Here is a 20667-nt window from a genome sequence, read left to right on the forward strand (position 1 = left end):
CCCAGCTTATAATGGTTTGACTTATGATTTTTCAACTTTACAATGGTGGAAAAGAGATATGCATTCAACAAAAACTTTACTTTCAATTTTGAATTTTGATCTTTTCCAGGGCTGGCAACTCTCTCTTGTAAGCCACAGCTCCCAGTCAGCCACGTGATCAGGAGGGTGATCAACCGATATGCTTACAACCATTCTGTATCCATATGGCCATTCTGTTTTTAATTTTTAGTATGTTATTCAATAAATTACATTAAATATTCAAAACGTTGTTATAAAATAGGTTTTGGATGAGATAATCTTTCCCAACTATAGGCTAATGTAAATGCTCTGTTCACATTTAAGGTAGACTGGGCTAAACTATGATGTTTGGTAAGTTAGATGTATTGAATGAATTTTTGACATGATATTTCCAACTTACAATGGGTTTATTGGGACATAACCCCATTGTAAGTCAAGGAAGATCTGTAGTGAGTACTTACATTAGTAAAGAAGAAAGGTCTCAAATCAGTAGTTTAAACTTCCACAAGAACCTATTAAAAGAAGAACAAAATAAAACCAAAGCAACCAGAAGAAAGAAAACAATAAAGTTAATACAGAGTGAAGAAAATTGAAAACAGAAAGATAACAGAGAAAATAAATCAAGCCAAAAGTTGTTCTTTTCTTAAATAATCAATAAAATAGAAATGTGTGTAGCAAGAATCACAAAAAAAGACACAAATTATCATCAAAAATGAAAAAGGGAATATCATCACAGATCCTGTAGTCACTAAAAAGAATAATAAGGAAATACCACAAACACACCAATACATGTACATTCCATAACTTAGATTAAATCGAACATTTCCTAGAAAAGCACAAAAAAACAAAATCACTCAAGGTGAAAAAGACAACCTAAATTGCCCTACAAATATTAGAGAAATTGAATTTGTAGTTTAAAATCTTTCAAGAAAAAAATTTCCAGGCTCCGTGGTTTCACTGACAAATTCTACAAAATAAAAAAGAAATAACACTAATTCTACACAATCTCTTCCAGAAAAAATGAAGTGAAGGGAACATATCCCCCATCATTTTATGAAGCCAGCAATACCGTGGGACCAAGAACTTACAAAGATAGTGACAGAAAGAAAACTACAGACTAATATCTTTCATGAACATAGAAACAAAATTTCTTGACAAAATGATAGCCACCAAATCCAGCAATACATAAAAGAAGAAAAAACACAACCAAGTTACATTTAAGGCAGAAATACAAGGCTGGTTAAATATTAGAAAAATCCATCAATGTAGTTAATTCCCATAGTTAAACTTTAAAAGGAAAAAAAAAAAAAAACTCCACATGAGTATATCAATTAATGCAGGAAAAGTATTTGATAAAATTCAACACCAATTCATAATGAAGTCTCAGTGAAACTGGACTAGAAGGAATCTTCTTCAATGTAATAAAGGGTAGCTATAAAAAACCTACAGCTGACATTATACTTTACGGTGAAGGACTGCATGCTTTCCCCTTAGACTGGGAACAGGTATGGATGCCCGTCGGAATGGTTATCGTCAAAAAGACTGACAATACCAAGGTGGAGTTTATGAACTAACTGGAAGTCTCAAGTGCTGCTGTTGGGAATGTGAAATGGTGCCACCACCTTAGATATCTGTGTGGCATTTTCTAATAAAGTTAAGCATTTATAATATGCTCCAACATTCCACTCCCATTTCAACTGAAATGCATACATATGTGCACTTAAGATATGTGCGAGACTGCTCATTGTGGGTGTAATCATAATACCCCCAAGCTAGAAGTAACTCAAACGTTTTCCATGGGAAAAGAGAAAAACAAAGGTACATCCATACAGAAGGAATACTATTTAGCACTGAAGGAAAGAACGACTTGGATGAAACTCAAAAACATTATGGTGGGGAAAAGAAGTCAGGCATAAAAGATTACATCCTGTGTGATTTCATCCATGCCATGTTCTAGAACAGGCACAACTGAGCTAAGATGATAGAAATCACAACAGTACTTGCCTGAGGGAAAGGTTGTCTGGAAACGGGCCCAAGGGAACTTTCTGGGTTGGTGTAAATGTTTTCTATCTTGTTTTGGGTAATGTTTTCACAGCTGATTACAACTGTCCAAGCTCATAGAACTGAACATTTTAAGACTTGTGCATTTCTATTGTACACACTTTTTACCTCAATTTAGTACAAAGAAAAGAAATCCTCGAAGAATATAGCACTTGACTTTCTATAAAACATTTCACACCCATTCCCCTGTTCCCTCCATTCGATCTTCTCAGCAGCCCTGGGAAGTGGGAAGATTGGACTATTTTATGAATGAGGAAACCGGCAGAGGAGCAGAGTGAGAAACGGACTCCCAAGACCACACAGCCTGTGTCGGAGCAAGGACCAGAGCCCAGGTGTTGGGACTCCACAGTGCTCCTTACACATTCCTTCCTCGACTTTCAGCCTGTGTTCTCCTGTGCCCCTGGGCATTGCAGAGCTGCCTGGGGCAGGGTGATTGTCTGCTTCCACCTCTCTCTCCACTTTTATGCCCTCCACCTACTCAAGTCCTGCCTATGCTTTAATGTGAAAAGTCTGAGAACTGCTGACGTTACAGATGATGAAACAAACATAAATGTCCAGGGGCTCCTCTCTTCCTTTGCACCCTTTGTGGCAGGACATGCAAGACGCTGGAATCTGATTTTCACTCTGGGCTAAAACAGTTATATCTGCCTGGAATGGTGCATTTCCAGCTGTTACATCAGAGAATGGAAACCCGAAAGAACAGCTGGAGAGGAAGTCCTTAATCACGGTGTTGCCACTGTGTGATGTCAGCCTAGTCACTCCCCCATCTCAGTGTGTTGGTTTCCTCATCTTTACTACAAGGGCCCCGGACTAGACAAGATCCAGCTGTCTTGCACTAGGGTCTAGAGCTGGAAAGGTAGTATTCATCTCTTCTCAAAACCTCCCGTGTGAAAACTATCAGCCCAGATATCCACCTTAATGCTCATTCCAGAGAAAATTCTCATAAGTCACTGAGATGAAGAGGAGCCCCATGCCTCCCCCCCACCCCCCCACCCCCCCCCACTCCATGTTGAGAAGTACCTGGGACCTCCAGGAAGAATTATCTTCTGTTCCCCTGTCCAAAGTGACTTCAAGGGACCTGACAGCCTCTATGTGTCACTTCTCATCCAATAAACTGGAGTCGTGAAGACGTGGGTCCCAGTCCTAGTTCCATTAATAGCTGGCAATGCAGCTGTTAAGAAAGACCCCTCCCCTGTAGGGACTTGCTGCCTCGTCCATAAAATGGAGTCAATGGTCCCTGCCTACTTCCCTGGATTGTTGAGAAGACTTAACGAAGTAAAAATCGCCAACGTGCTTTGAGCAGAATAAAGCTCCCTACCAAGATCAGGGGCTCTTATCTTTAAGTCAGGCCAGAGTCATCTTTTAAATCCTTGCGATCCAGAACCAACCATTCTTTCCTGGTGCCTGTGCAGTGCCGCTTGGACCGCTAGATGGCGGTAGCTGTCACTTGCAGATCCAGAAAGAAGGGTGTGGGAGAGCCAGGGGGCCGCCTGCTTTAAGAAAACTAGGCCAAAGCCGGCTCGTTACATCACTTCTAATGGAAGCAGCCAGTTCAGTCTGGATTTTTCTCTATTGCGGACGACAATGCGAGGAAACTTCCTGGCTTCTGCGCATTTCAATACTAATTACTTGGCCTGAGATCAGTCTTTATCACCCAGGAATTGGTTCTGGAGCCCCTGCCCAACCTTCTGGGAGTACAGGCCTTTCTCCCCCAAGGCCTCTGGACGTCCCTCTCCAACTGCCCCACCCTCAAGCACACTTGAAGTGCATTTCTTGTCCTGCCTTTTAAATCTCAATTGAGTTCATCGGGCACTTCTGTCTACTTACACCAGGGGCGTACTGAGTAAGAGTGACTTGGGCCAGCCCTCAGAGGAAAGGACAACTACAGACTGCTTGAGTTCGAATCTCCTCCTGCCCCTCACCTGCTATATGCACGATTTTGAACAAGCCAGTCTCATTCTGTGTTCGTCACTTAATTTTATAATGGGATTAATAAAAAAAATTATTAAATGAGTTACGCTGGTTATTATGGTGCTTGGAATAGGGCCTGGCACTCTGTAGGCAATAATATTTATTGAGCATCTGCTATGCATAGGTACATTATCTCATTTAGTGATCACACCAGTGGCTCAGAGAAGTTAAACAATGTGCCCAAGGTGGCACAGCAGTTAGAAGTAAAGATAGGATTTGAACTGGGTTCTGGCTCCATGACTTCTGCCTTCAGCTACTCTTAAAGAGAAAATGAGCAACAAAAGTCAGAGAATCAAAAGACTAGCAAACCTGCAGACTATACTGCCAGTCTCAGAGTGGCTGTAAATTGGCCATACTAAACCATGCCATTCAAGTCTCAGAGACCTTGTCCTACATCAACTCTAGCATTCACTGGGCCTTTGGGATCTGGAGCAAGACCCCTACGTGAGCCTCAACTTATTCATTTATGAAACAGGCATCTTGATAGATCACTATTTTCCACACATGCTTAGTTGTCAAAATCACCTGGTCTCCTTCTTAAGAGTATGTATATTTGGACCCTACTTCTGAACTGCTAAAATGGAATCTCCAAGGGAGGTATCTGGACATCTGTATTTTTAACAAGTAACTCATGATTCTCAGAACCAGAAAAGTTAGCAAAACATCCTAGGCCCAGATGATCTTAGAGACTCTCCTAGCTCTGTCCATCTTGATCCCACTGCTACTCAACCAGGTTCCTGACCCATCTCCCTACAGACACCTCCATCAACACCACAGACCCTGTCCCTTTGCCACACAGTCTGACCCCCTAAGACCTCTCCATTCCACATGGATTTGATCTCTCCTTCCTTCCTGTAAGGCACTCAGCTTCTCAAGGGAGCTGAAGCTGTATAAATAATAAATGGAATTTACAGTAGCATTTGGAATTCACTTAAGCCCTAAAAACATAGTTGCAGTAAAGTCTCCTTAAGGCTCATCTTTTCAATGGGTAAGAAGAAAAAAAAAAGTAGCTTCTCTATTGACTTTCTTAATATGCAAATCAGGATATTTTAACAAGACTTGATTCTAAATGTCCACAATGTCCACGTGGAAGGCATAATCTCCACTGCCAGAATAGCAGTGCCCTGCTGCTCCAGTGTGAAATACCCAGGAGCCCTAGGTCAGACTACCTTTCAGGCCATGGACAGGGTTAATAGCCCCATGACCTGGAGGGAGGCCTTGAGGAAGAAGCCCCAAGACACAACGCCAATACCAGCCTCATCATACCAGCTTCTCTATAAATCCTTTCCATCCTTGCTCTTCCTGTTTTCAGACTCATCAGATGGTACAACTGAGCAATATTGGCTGCTCCCATTCCCTTCTTTCTGCTACAGTCCCTCTCTCATTCCCCACAAACGAGTGACCCCACTGACTTGAAACATACCTGAAATTCTTACTGTTGGCCAAATCTGCGTTAAGGGAATATTTTCTGGAAGAGTGAGTACCCTGGGCTGGGTTTTGTTAAGACTGGTATCAGTCAGCTATTACCACAATAATGCCATGTAAGAAACCACCCCACTACTCAGTGGTTTACAACAATAATTTATGCTCACTCATGCATATGTGGGTTGGTCGGCTCAGCTGAGTTTGGTTCCCAGCCTTGGGTTTGGTTCAGGTCTGCTCTGGGTATCCCTCCATCCTTCCTGGACCACTGGGCTAGCCAGGGTGTGTTTCTCTTATGTTGGTGGAAGAAGCTCACAAAGACAAGTCCATAGTCCAAGCTTATTTCAAGCCACTGATGGTGCCACATCTGCTCACATCCCATTGACCAGATCAAAAGGCAAGGACATTCACTCCGCCTGACATGAGGCTAAAACAAGTCACAGAACACACATGAGGGGCAGGAAGTTTAAGATGAAAAAAAGGAGTCAAGCACCTTGGAGCTATTCCTTCAGGTAGGATGACACAGAGAAGGATCCTGGAGCCAGGCTTCATGTGGAAGTCACTCAAGCAATAGAAGCATAGCTGCAATAATATCTCCTTGGGGAGGAGGGTTATAGGGAAGGAGAAAGTGTAAATCAGAAAAAAATAAAACATAACTATCTCCAACTACACAGCACACCACAGCCTGAACCCCAACTTTCTCAATGTTCCCTCTCCCCATCTCCAAGTGAGAAAAACCACATGAGAGGATTCCGATCTCTTCTTTGCCACAGCTGGTTGTTTGCTTTAAAAAAAAATCACAGCTTTAAAAAAGATCAGACTTGGGAAGGGATTCTGGATGACCCTCTTATCCTGCCTCCTCAGCTTTCAGAGAGGAAAAGGGGCTTGGGGAAGGTCATTAGACAAGTAAGCAGCAGAACAAGGAATACAACCCGTGCTTATGCAGTTTTCCCACTAGAGACATCTTCAAACAGCCAGGTAATTAAGATTTCATTTATTCAACAAGTACTTATTAAGCATTTACTCCATGCCAAGCACTGTTGTAGGTGTTGGGAATAAAGAAGTAAACAAACACCCCTCACGAAGCTTCCATTCTATTGAGGAAAGGGTTAGATGATAAATAAGTAAACAAGTGAATTAATCATATGGCAGTAAGTGCCATGAGAAAAATAAGCAGGGCAGGGCAAGTTGGGGTTGTAGGGAAAGGAGGCTGGGGTCATGTGCTAGTGGTCAAGGAAGGTCTCACAAAGAAGATGACATTTGATCAGTGCTATGGTCTGAATAATTGTGTGCCCTCCCCCACCACCATCAAATTCATATGTTGAAATTATGGGCACCTGGGTGGCTTAGTCGGTTAAGCATCTGACTTTAGCTCAGGTCATGATCTCAGGGCTCATGAGTTTGAGCCCCACATCTGGCTCTGTGCTGATAGCTGGGAACCTGGAGCCTGCTTTGGATTCTGTGTCTCCCTCTCTCTCTGCTCTCTCTCTCTCTCTCTCTCTCTTTCTCTCTCACTCTCAAAAATAAACGTTAAAAAAATTCATATGTTGAAATCCTAATCCTCAAAATAATGATACTAAGAGTGTAGAGGCCCCACAGAGCTCCCTCGCCCTTCTGTCCAGTAAGGAAGACAAGTCTACGACCTGAACAAGGGCCTTCACCCAACCATGTAGGCACCCTGATCTCGGACTTCCAGCCTCCAGAACTTGACAAGTAAATTTCTGTCGTTCATAAGCCACCCAGTCTGCAATATTCTGGTACAGCAACCTGAACAGACTAATACAATCAGGGAAGTGAAAAAGGTAATTAGAGAGCCATGAGAAAAATATCTGGGCCTTTCCAGCAGAAGAAACTGCAAGTGCAAAGGCCCTGAGTCAGGGACAGGTTTGGCACAGAGAAGGCTGAAAAGGGCAGCAAGACAGTGTGGGGGTAGGGCCTAGAAGGCTCTGATGATTAATTTTGCGTGTCAATTTGACTGTATTGACACTAGTTCTGAGTGTGTCTGTGAAGGTGTTTCTGGAAGTGATTAACATTTGATTCAACAGACTAAGTGAAAAAGACCTGCCATCACCAGTGTGGATGGGCATCATCCAATCCATGGAGGGCTCAAACAGAACAAAATGATGAAGTAAGGGCAAATTTCCTCTCTCTCTTCTCGAGCTGAAATAACCATCTTCTCCTGTTCTCAGACAGTGAAGCTCCTGGGATGTTGGATGGAGCTCCTGGTTCTCAGGCTTTTGGGATTTACACCAGTGGCCTCCTAGGCCTCAGGCCTTCAGCCTTGGACTAAATCATACTACAGGCTTTCCTGGTTCTCTAGCTTACATATGGCAGACTGTGGACTTCTCAGCCTCCATAACCACATGAGCCAATTCCTATAATAAATCTCCTCTTTATACCCATCATCTGTATCTATCTGGATCCTACTGATTCTGCTTCTCTGGTGGGCCCTGACAGGGACCATGGAAAGACTTAGGGTTTTGCTTCAAATGAGACGGCAAGCACCAGAAAGCTTTGAACCAAGGAAACACATGATTGGACTTTGGTTTAAAAGATCCCTTTGGCTGTGTTGAGAACAAACTGCAGAGGCAAAAGATTGAGGTTGAGGGTCACATTGGGAGACAATCACGGTAATCCAAAGGAGTGGGGACTGGGACCGGGGGTTGTCATTCTGGGTGGTAAGGAAGAAGCAGATTTGGGACCAGTTGTGGTGGTAAAGCTGAGGATTCCCTGATGGGTTGTGAATGTGGTGTTAGAGATCAAGATCAGAAAAGAACCCAAGATTTCATCTTGAGCAACTGAAAAGATGTCACCATTTTCTAAGTTGGGGAAAGCTGTAGAAGGAGCAGATTTGGGTGGGCAAATCAGGCATGCTTAAGAGGCCGTTGTTTCCTTTGCTTTCTGATTTCCTGTGTTTGTCCTTACATAACTCATCTACCTAAGTCCAGGGCAGGTTAAAGCATTTCTGTAACTAAACATCAGCTTTCCTCTGATAGATGTAGTAATTTCCAGTAAATTCTTGGTCCTAGGTCAGAATCCCCAGGAAGCAGACTCTGACATGAAGTTAGCATGCAGGAGGTTTATTAGAGTGCTCTTGAGATCAACACCCATGGGATGAAGGGAAGGAGGCAGAGTGGGCCCAGGGAGACACAGAGCTATGATGTAGTATCAGTGGAAGTGTGGGGAATTCTGAAAATGAGATGATCCTTCAGAACCACCTGAGTTGGGGCAAGAAGGCCAGGCAACAGGGTCACTGGCTTCCTGTGGGAAGATGTGGCATGAAGCAAAGTCACTCTCTTTATCTGAGGCAACCCCTAAAGGGCTGACAGCTGACATCTGTATTCCAGAGACATGGCCAACAGCTAGGGAAACTACAGCTAGGCCAACAGCTAGGTTCTTTATTCCAGAAGGGGAATCTGGGGGGTGCAGCACAATGTCCACCACATTCCCTCGTGCCAGACACCAGGAAGGCTAGTGCTTCAAGTCCAGTTCTTCCCCCATACTCATTATTCACGGCTGGCCAGCAAATGGAAACCTTGTCCAACTTCATGGGTTTTCCAGCCAGACGTGAGGCAGGAAAACGTCCCAACAATGGAAAACAAACACAGAAGGAATTCCTGGTGGAAGGACACTGCTGTGGACCCCGAGTCTATCAGTGCAGCTGTCAGCCAGACCCAGAGGGCAGACCCAACTTTGGTTAAGTGTAGTTGCGCAACTCACCTTCACCTTTGGAGTCTTGATGTAAAACATCAGTCTTCAACATATAAAAAGCTTAGGAGGTCAGGTAACAATTGTGAACTATGCAGAGCTCTACATTCTCCTTCTTACCCTAGACTCCTAGGAAAAAAAAGGGGAAGAAATAATAATAATGATAACAATAACAATAATAGCTGATGACAACAATATAAATAAGTTAATAATAAATAATATATATAAGAAGAAGAAATAATAATAAAAATCCCAAACAGTGTTGCAACAAAAGAAGAGGTGCCCCCTGTGGACCAAAGATTATTAAAAATCCCTGAAAAAAGCAAGGCAGACAGGGAAAACTGAAGAAGAAAACCACATCCCAGTTGCACAAAGGAAAGAATTTTTGCAAACAAGTTGGGAAAGCAGCTTTGTGGCACCGAAGTCAGCAGGAGGACCCAAGGATGACTGATAGGGTAAATGGTCTTGAAAAAAAAAATCAACACCATGAAAGAAAAGTACCAAATTTAACAATCTGAGGAGCTAAATTTAACAAAAAGAACCAGATAACAACCTGAAGAACTAAAACCCATGGAAAGAATCAATAAAACAAATAGAAAAAGCCTTTAGAAAAGTTTAATTAGTATTTTCATGTGAGCAGGTATTTGTAAACATATAAGATAATCAATGAGAGGTCTTGGATATGACACATTTTAGGATTGAAATAAAAACCTCAATATATGGGTGGAGTATCAGGATAGACACACCTAAAGAGCAGATTACTAAACTTCAAGATTGAACAAAGGACTTGACCCAGAGCAAAGCATAGAAAGCAACAGAGATAAAGAGGAAAAAATTAAGGGAAATGGAGAATGAATCAAAACAGTGACAAAATCCATGTAATAGGAGACTAGAAAGAGGGTATAGTGAGAATGGAAAAGAAATGCTCAAGTAAGATGTGGGAAAAAAACTCCTGAAAAAAACATGAAAGTCTCCATATTTAAAAGTCCATCAAGTGCTAAGCTAGTTAAATTTAAAAAGATCTACATTTAGGTATCATGTGGAAAATTTTACATAGAAGAGAAAATTCCTCCATACAGACAGAACTGATTCCTTGCAAAGAAATGAGAATCAAGCATCATCAAAATTCATCCTGGGACCATAGATGGCAATAGACAATAGAACAATAATAATCTCGGATATCTGAAACAATTTATTTTTAACCTAGAATTTGATGCCCTGTAAAACTATCTTTGAAGTAAAGGGGGAAAATAAAGATATTGTCAAACATTCCAGAAAGAATTCTTAGACAGGATAAAACAGTATAAAATGAAAAAATGAATCAAAGAGAAAAACACGGGCTATAAGAATTAATGTTAAGGAAAACAAAACAAAACAACAAACAAGAGAAAACAACTAAAGAAATTAAGATTTTACTAATTGAAATACATGATTATATTAAAACAAAATAATTAATATTTTGTAACTAGAATACCGAATTATATCAACATGGTAAGTATAAGAAAGGAGAAAGAAAGAGTAGTAAGAGAAATCAAGTAATGAAAAAAGTAAAAGGTTTTAGTATTTTTCACTGGGAGGATCTAGATAGTGATTGATTTCCAGATATCAGTATGTCTCTTTAAAAAAGCACTGATGGGGGCGCCTGGGTGGCGCAGTCGGTTGAGCGTCCGACTTCAGCCAGGTCACGATCTCGCGGTCCGTGAGTTCGAGCCCCGCGTCAGGCTCTGGGTTGATGGCTCCGAGCCTGGAGCCTGTTTCCGATTCTGTGTCTCCCTCTCTCTCTGCCCCTCCCCCGTTCATGCTCTGTCTCTCTCTGTCCCAAAAATAAATAAAAAACGTTGAAAAAAAAAATTTAAAAAAAAATAAAAAAGCACTGATGTATTACAATAATTTATTGGAAGTATACAAATAGAATAAATAACTTCAAACCACTAGAGAAGAAAATGAAAACAAAAAGTCACTCAAAAAAGTCACCCTCCAACCAAAAAGAAAGAAAGAAAGAAAGAAAGAAAGAAAGAAAGAAAGCGAGCAGGAGAGATAAAGGGGGGTAAAGCAAGAGTTCATGATTAAAAAAAGGGGAAAAAATTACAGGAGTAAATCCAACTATATCAATAATATCAATAAGTATGACTGGTTTAAATCCCTATTTAATGAAAGAAACTCTTTTTTAAAAATTTAATGTTTTTATTTGAGAGAGAGAGAGAGCATGAGCATATGAGCAGGGGAGAGGGGCAGAGGGAGGGAGAGAGAGGAAAAGAGAGAGAGAGAGAGAGAGAGAATCATAAGCAGGCTCCTTGCTTAGCATGGAGTCCAATGTGGGGCTTGATCCCATGACCCTGGGGTTATGACCTAATCTGAAATCAAGAGTTGGACACTCAACTGACTGAGCCATGCAGGCACCCCAGATGAAAGAAACTCTTAAACTAGGTTTAAAAAATAAAAGCCTGGTATACGCTGCTTGTAAACTATACAAAAGCAAAATGACGGTTGGAAGTTAAAAATAAGAGAATGGAAATAGCTATGCCATGCAAATAGTAATAAAAACAATGTAGGTAGAGTAGTAATAATATCAAACAAAATAAAAATCAAGGCAAAGAACAATGAAAGGGACTGGGCTAAGAGACATTTTACACAGATAAAATATAAATTCTACAGAAAAGATATATCAGCCATAAACTTTTATGCACTCAATAACATAGTTTTAATACATAAAGCAAAAATTAAAAGATGAACAAGGAGAAGTGATAATTCACAATCATCATAAGAGATTTTGTTAGTTAGCTTTCAGCACTCACTTAGATCAAGTAGCTATATAGATCAAGTACAGAGAGGATGTGAATAGCATATATACTATAATTTTAAAACATGATTTAATAGACATAGATGTTAATAAAAGACTGCTCATTATTTTCTGTCATACGTGGGACATTAAAAATTAACTTCTGTATTAGGTCACAAAGGAAATCTCAACAAATCCCATAACAAAGAAGTCAAGCAAGTTACTTTCAGGCCAAAATGCAGTAAAATTTAAAGTTAATAACAAAGAAATAGCCAAAAAATTCCTCTGCATCTGAAAATGTTAAATTTCTTTTAAATAATTCTTAGTTACGTAAAATTAATATTATTGTTTAGAAATTAATGACAAGGAGAGTCCATATATCAAAATTCTGAGGCATATACCTAATGCAGGGAAACTTATAGTCTTAAAGTTCTCAGAAAAAAGAAAAAATGTTAAAAGGAGAGTAACTAAGCTTTTCAAGAAGTTAAAAAAATTAAAACAATGAAATTTGGGGAAATGTTAATAAAGATAAAATGCAGGATTAACAAAGTAGGAAACACAGCAATAGTGTAGATTAATAAAACTAAAAGTTGATTCTTTGAAAATACCAATAAACTAGAATAGTCTATGGCAAGGGTATGTTGGGAGAGAGGGACAGAAAAATACAATGTTAAGAATGGGAAATGTGGGATGCTTAGGTGGCTCAGCCGGTTAAGTGTCAGACTCTTGAGTTTGGCTCAGGTCCTGACTAATCTCACGGTTCATGAGATCAAGCCCTGCACCGCGCTCTGCGCTGACAGTGTAGAGCCTGCTTGGGATTCTCTCTCCCTCTTTCTCTCTGCCCCTCCCCAGCTCACATGCTCACTCTCTCTCTCTCAAAATAAATAAATGAACTTTAAAGAGAAGAATAAGAAATGAGACAGAAAAGATAACACATACTTTAAAGTAAAGAGAATTTTATACCAAAGCATTTGAAAATCTAGGGGGATTGGATAGTTTTCTGGAGAACAATAAATCACAATTGGCTCAAAAAGAAGAAAATCAAGTAAGACTAATAATCATAGGACAAATTGAAATCATAACTAAAGCTCTATCCTGCTAAGATGCACAAAGCAAAAAAGTTTACAGTCTTGAACATCCCACCAAACATTCAGGAAATCCAAAATTCCATGCAATACATACTCCAGGGCATAGAAAATAGAAACCACCCAATTCATTTTATGTGACTAACATAACCCAATTCCAAAACTGGACAAGGAAAACACAGACAAAAGGAAAAAAAAAAACACAAACCGATATCATTTATGAGCAAAGATACAAAAATCCTAAGTAAGGTATTAGAAAATCAGAACCAGTACTGCATTATGAGCAAAAATACAAGAATGGTTCAACATCTGAACATCATCTATGTTTCTGACTAGATTGAAATCACCTCAGCAGATCATCTCAATTGATGCTAAAGTTTAATAGAATTCAGTACCCATTTCTGATTAAAAACAACAACAACAACAACTTGACTTGACTTGATAATGTTTTCTACTATTGACCCACAGCACACATCATAGTTAATGGTAAATTACCAGAAGTAATCCCATCATAGTCAAGATCAAAGCAAGGATGCCCATGATCATTGCTACTTTTCAATATTGTAGCATGGGCCTGCCCATGGAGAAAAACAAGAGAAGGAAATAAGAAATGTAACACTGAACAGAAAGAGATAAAACTGTTAGTATTTGCAGTCAATATAACCATTTACCTAAAAAATCCACAGAAACCAAAGGGTGATTATAATCAAATACGAATTCATTGAGGCGATAGATATAAAAATCCATGCACAAGATTAATAACTTTCGTATTACACAGCAATGGCTAATTAGAATATTCATTTTATAACCCTATTCACAAAAGGAGAAAACAGAACCTGAAAAATGCTTCTGACAAACTCAGTAAGAAATATCAGCAGGAGAAAAGTAAAAAGCTTTAGGACATGAGGGAAAACCTGCGTAAATACAAAGGCTGTAATACTGCAAGGTAGAGCAGAGCTTAAATACCTGTCTTTTCAAATCCCATTTCTCTACACTAGGACCAGACTCAGCAAAAGGCCAAACCAAAAAACCATGCCTCTTGAGTGCAGGGCTTTGGCAGAGGGTGGACTTCGTTAGCAATTGGGGCAATTAAGGAAATGTCTTTTCAGGAAGCAGAACTGAGGGCCTGCGTCAGGAACAGAATGGAGCAGAAAGAAGGAAACATGGAAAACAAAACTTGCAGACTTGATCAAGTTTCTTATGTGTGCCCTGACCACAGAAAGACCCAGGAATGGGAGAGGGGAAGGTTTCTGTCCCTTTCCCCACCCACCCCAAAAAGCCACTGTGGCCAAACAGATGGCAGAGCACATTTTTAAACCACTTTTTAACACAGTAACTTATTTTTTTTCCCTGCTTGCTCTTTATGCCTTTAGTCAAAAGTCCTACCAGCTGTCACCATCTCAAAGAAAATGTCAGGGGACTGTGGTTGCCTGTGCCTTTCCTCGGCGCAGTGGGAGAGAAAGGAGGCCAAGGACCTCAGCCAGCTGTGGTCCTGGCTGCAGAATGTCTGAAGCGACCGAGGGGCAAGCCCTTCACCAAAATGAACCACCACAGAGGTTCACAGCCAATCCTTCCCCCTTAAACAGCCCCTTCTGGGTACTAAACGTGTACACTTCCCACAGCACTTTCCCTCCTGTTTCCTGTCTCCTTCCAGACAGCCCTGTGAGGTCACTATTTATAATCCCATTTTACAGAGAGACCAATGGGGCACTCTGGCTTCTAGCCTTGCGATCTCCGAGCTGTGTGATCTTCACAAAGTCACTTTCCCTCTCTGGGCCTCAGCCTCTCCATCTGCACAATGAAACTGGTCCTCCAAAGTCCTCCCAGCGAGAGCCAAAGCATAAGAGACTGTTAAAAACTGAGAACAAACTGAGGGTTGATGGGGGGTGGGAGGGAGGGCAGGGTGGGTGATGGGTATTGAGGAGGGCACCTTTTGGGATGAGCACTGGGTGTTGTATGGGAACCAATTTGACAGTAAATTTCATATATTAAAAACAATAATAATAATAATAAAAAATAAAAAAATAAAAAAACCAAAGTCCTCCCAGCTCTAAGGCCCTTGTCTAGTATCAGGAAGACATCTCTGATCCTTCTCTTTGCATGACAGTTCCTGCTGCCTCCTTGACTCCTTCCTTCCATTTCAGGGTGAGAGCCACTTATACACCAAGGAAATCTGAACCTGGGAACTGCAGGAAGTTACCAAACTAGGTCCCACTCTTATTTTTTTTTCTCTCCAAACACCAATCTGTAACCTCTTTAAATGGCAGCCAAATAGGGCAATTGGTTTCTGTGGAATTGAAGGGAAAAAAAAAACAAAAAAAACTTGATGAGTAATTTGTTGAAACTAATCCCCCCCCACCTTCTAAAATCACACATTTAAACCGATTTAGAGAACTTTAAAAAGATGAATTTAAAATTTCTTTCCTCCTTGTTTAACTACATAATTGTTTTTACTCACAGTAATCGTCTCTTGGAGGCGTATGCTTGAGTTATTTAATAAATCCTTCTCCACGTTTGAAATCATCCATTAGCAATAAGGAGCTTGACACTCCATTACCCACAATAAATTTCACTGCCATTAAATCGCCACATGCTACATAAAGGAATGGAGACTCCAGAATGGCCTCCCTGAGCCAGGGCAAGGTCAGAGCCCTGTCCTAGAGCTTGTTCTAAGCCTGGCTCTGGGTTCCTCATTCCAGCCGTGGATCCTCCTGGGAGTCAAGGTATTGATCTAGCCTACCAAGGGGGCTGACCCGGAAAGGCAAAGAAAGGTGAGAAAATTCGCATCTACTCTAAGGCTCATTTTCCTCTTTCAAGTGGATTGGGGACTGGCATCTAGGCAGTAGCAGCCTGTCACTAGTACCCACCCTGGGGCCAAAGCAGGGAGCAGGCAAACAGAGCAGGGCCCAGGCCTGTCCTTGGTCCTAACACAAGGCCTCAGACGGCCTTGACACAGAGACCCAGTCTTCTTGCACATCATGTACATGGCACAGCTGATAAAGAAAAGTCAAATGTGTTTATCGCTTTTCTCCACTGTTGCCAGCTGGCTGCATTCTCAGGGGGCACTGGAGCTTTGCTTACAAGCTGATGATGCCTCTGCTCATTGCCAGCAGGCGATGCCAGCACAGGGAGAAAGAACAGAATCATTGACTGGGGGAATCTCAGAGTCAGAGCTGAAAGAGACCTCGGAGGCCATTGATTCCAGGAGTTCTCAAGCTTTCCTGTGAGCATCATCTTGGGAGCTTGTTAAACACACTCATGCCCAGCCCCAGGGCCGCTCACTGGGAAATTCTGGCTCAGAAGTGCTGGGTGGGCCTGGGCATCTGAATCCTTAAGAAGCACCCAGGTAACGCCGACGCATCCAGATATTTGAGAATCAGGGATCTGGCTTCTCGGTTTTCAACACTGGCTGTACGATATAACCGCTTGGGGATCTTAAATAGCACTGATTCCTGGGCCTCACCCAGGACCTGTTAAATCAGAATTTCTGGCTGTAGGCCCTGGACATCAGAATTAAAATATTTTAAAATTCCCCAGTAACAACAGAACAGTCAGGATTGAAAAGAACAGTGATCTGGGCATTTTACAAAAGAAAAACTAAGGCCCAGAGAAGGTTTAGAACTTGCCCCAAGTTATAGGGCAAGTGGAGGAGAAAGGAAAGGGTGGGGAAGGACCAAGCTCAGCTCAGCATGGCCAGTGGCACCCAAGAAAGAGCTCTGTGCCCTGGAATGACTGTCACATTGCAGGGGATGACCCTTCAGAAGATTGTACACCTGGATGGTGTCAGTGCTGTTGATTTGGGGACCACACTTTATGTAGCAAGAGTCCATAACCCTTTTATAATGCCTTCTCCTTCTTTTTAAATCCCAACATCCACCCATCAGGCACCAGCACCCAGGGTTCTCCAGTCTCTGCATAGGATGAAGCCACAGAAATGAGCACACTTTGTCTTCCATACCTTAGTGAGGGATCCTAAATGTCAAAAGTTAATGGCGGGTTGGGTAAATCTGTCTCCTACCAGGACTATATGTGTTATGAGGGCAGCTCTGAGTCCTTTTCTCTCTTATCCCTTGGTGGGGGGCTAAGAACAGACAGACAGACAGACAGACAGACAGGATGTGGGGAATGCTCAAGGCTCTGCATAGCCTCAGGCAAGTCACTGCCTTGTATAAGTCTCATCTGTAAAATTTGAATGCTAACGTTTACCTCCTAAGACGTCATTTGGATTGAGACATTAGGAGCAAAGTGCCCAGCCCAAAAGAGATGTGTAAAATATAGCTGACTGTCTCGATTTCCATGCAGAGATGGGACAGCAGGGCAGACACTGAACCCAGATTGCCTGGGTTCCAGTCCAAGCTACGTCACTTCTTAGACCTTGGGCAAATTATTTACCCTTTCTGGCCTTAATTTCCTCTTCTGTATGATAACAGCATGTGCCACAAAGGACTGCTGTGAAGGTCCAATTAGAAAGTGCCTCTACCCAGTCCCCTTGGGGTGGGGACCATGTCATTTTCAGATGCATATCCCCAGCACCTGATGCAAACTTGCTCCCTAGCCCATAGTGAGTGCTCAGTACTTATTGGATAAGTGTCCAGGATGGAGCAGAAATTATTTGTAATTGAAAGGCTGTCTTGAAGAAGAGGAAAAACCTTTGCTAGGAGCTGGCAAACTATAGCCTGCAGACCAAATCAGCCCCCGCCTGTTTTTGTACAGCCCACAAGATAAGAATGGTTTTTTACATTTTTAACTAGTTGGGAAAAAATCAAAAGAAGAGTAATATCTAGTGCAAGGTAAAAATCTAATTATATTCAAATTTCTGTGTGTTTTTTAATTTTTTTAAATGTTTGTTTATTTTTAACAGAGAGAGACAGAGCATGAGCAGGGGAGGGGCAGAGAGAGAGGGAGACAGAATCTGAAGCAGGCTCCAGGCTCTGCGCTGTCAGCACAGAGCCCAACACGGGGCTCGAACCCACAGACCGTGAGATCATGACCTGAGCTGAAGCCGGACGCTGAACTGACTGAGCCACCCAGGTGCCCCATCAAATTTCTGTGTTTCTAAATAGAGTTTTATTGGAACACAGCCATGCCCACTCATTTACATATTGATGACTACTTTCGCTTGCTACATGGCAGAGTTGAGTAGTAGTGACAGAGATCGAATGGTCCACGAAGCTTAAAATATTTAGACTCTTTGCAGCAAAAGTTTGCCAACTCCTATTCTAAGCCTTCAAAAACGTGAAGAGAGAATGAGCAAATGAGAGTAAGACAGAGATTATCTTGGTAGAAGAGAGAACTGCTCCACAACCAGAGTATCTTAGTCCATTTGGGCTGCTATAACAAATTACCATAGACTGGGTGGATTGGGGGGGAAATACCCACAACATTTATTTCTCACAGTTCTGGAAGCTGGGAAGCCCAAGGTCAAGGTGCTGACAGATCTGGTGTCTGGTGAGAGCCCACTTCCTCTTTGCAGAGGGCTATCTTCTCTCATTATATGTTCACGGTGGAGAGCAGAGGAGAGAGGGGAAGATATCTCCTGTCTTTTCTTATGCAGGTACTAATACCATAATGAGGGCCCCACCCCCATGACCTCATTCAAACCTAATTATCTCCCAAAGACCCCATCTGGAAATACCACACTGGGATTAGGGCTTTAATATGAATTTTAGAAGACAAAAACATTCATTCCATAGCACAGGATGTTATCCAAAGATGATATATGTAGCCTTGAAAAGGAATATGTTTTTCTCAGTGCAATGGATACCTGACTTTTCTCAGATGTTTTTAAGGATCTCAAGGATCAGGACAGGGAGTTGGCAGACGATCTTTAAGCCCCTTCCAGCTCTGAAATGCCCGGGATTTATGACTCAGTTGTCCTGGAGACCAGAGAATTCCAAGGTGACTGGTCCAGGAATCTCCAATGCCTTCAGGCTGGCACATTACATTCTCCCTGCACTGTCAGTTCTGTGGGAAGCTATCCAGTTCTAATAAGCTAGAGGACCCACTAGGTCCTCCATCAGGTAGGCATAGCCAGACATACAGGGGCTGGAGATTCAAATTTCACTGTTTAAACCAATAGCTAATGGTAATTTCTGACAAGAGGTAAGTTATTTCCAGATTCACCCAGTCTCAAAGCTTTTGATCTGAGTCACTCTTCAAACAGGAAGGTGACATTGCAGTTGTAGGTCATTTTCTATGGTCTTTCTTTATTGGACTGCCTTGATCTATTTCTTGTTTGAGTCCATAAGGGCCTGATACACTTGCAGTCTGGCCTTCCATCTCCAAACATTCTATTGGTCATCTTAACTTTAAAGCTTTTAGTTTGGTATCAACATGGGACTGATTCTGGTTGAGGCGCTGCCTTGTGAAAAGGCATGGAGATTGCTCTTTAAAACTATTCTATGGAGTAAAAGTTCATTGATGTGAATAGATAAGATAAAGCCACAGAAGCCTGAGAAACTTCTCACACAGCTTAGAGTAACCTCAAGGAATCAAAATAGCTTGGAACAGGCTAATGTGGTTAACAGAGCTTTCTGTCATCTCAGAAGGTATGAGTCAGATTTTGCTGTAATAATGTTGAATGTCAAACAATCCTAAAATCTTACTAGGTTACAACAATAAGTATTTATTTTCTACTCATGGGTCAGCTGGAGTTGGCCATTCTCGGGGAGGCTTAGCTGGGCTCAAGAAACTAGACTGGACCCACAGGCTGGGATGGTTCAGATCTGCTCTGTGTGTCTTCCTACAGGGCTACGGCTGGCAGAAACTTACCATGCCTCTCACAGTCTCAACAATCCATCCACATCCCAATTGGCCAAAGCAAGTCATATGACCAAACCCTAACTTGAAGGGTCAGGGAAATACTCTAGAGCCACACAAAAGCCATGGCCAGGACACAGAGAAGGAAGAATTGTGGACAAATAACAAATTCTAACATGGAAGATGGCATAAAGTCGCTTTCCTTTCCAAACTTTACTGAGATTCTGTAAGATAAAGTCAAGATCACTTTCCTTCCTCACTTAACAGAGCTCAGGGATTGTAAAGGAATACTGGTTCGATGATGGGTAGTGAAGACCATTGTTCTGAATAGCACTGATTCCATCTACCCCCAGAGATTGGGAGCTTTGGGGGAGTTGGAGCTGAATTCTCTAAAACTTAAAGGAAAAATACCAAACTCCCATCAACACACTTTTTCTTATCTCCATGTTCTTAAAAGACTCTGTTTAACTAGTTCACAGTTAGTTATTTAGTTGTTAGTTTGCTTCACTGAGACTATAACTTGTAACTGTTTTCACCATCGAGTTATCACGTGATAAGGTTATTTCTGAATAGCCAGGATACAGATAAAATAAACAAAAGACCAAAGTCCTTTACACGTGCTTACTTTTTTTTTTAAGGCTTATTTATTTTTTTGAGGCAGGGAGGGGGAGAGAGAGAGGGAGAGAGAAAATCCCAAGCAGGCTCCATACTGTCAATGCAGAGCCTGACTTGGGGCTCGAACTCACTAACCATGAGATCATGACCTGAGCTGAAACCAAGAATTGGACACTTAACTGACTGAGCCACCCAGGCGCCCCTTCATTTGCTTACTTCTTAATTGTTTATAAAATCCTTATGCTCACA

At 41.7% G+C, this 20667-nt stretch overlaps 1 protein-coding gene across 1 annotated transcript in view; it reads right to left on the reverse strand.

Annotated features, from left to right (window-relative positions):
* CES5A (carboxylesterase 5A) overlaps positions 1 to 20667 on the reverse strand; it is a 288860-nt gene that overhangs the window by 78829 nt on the left and 189364 nt on the right. The window contains 1 exon segment of the mRNA XM_081791541.1: positions 9193 to 9309. Coding sequence (XP_081647667.1) covers positions 9193 to 9235 — 43 coding nt within the window. The 5' untranslated portion in view covers positions 9236 to 9309.

The sequence above is a fragment of the Panthera onca genome, chromosome E2 (genome assembly GCF_046562875.1).
Source record: "Panthera onca isolate mPanOnc1 chromosome E2, mPanOnc1 haplotype 2, whole genome shotgun sequence".
Lineage (NCBI taxonomy): Eukaryota > Metazoa > Chordata > Mammalia > Carnivora > Felidae > Panthera > Panthera onca.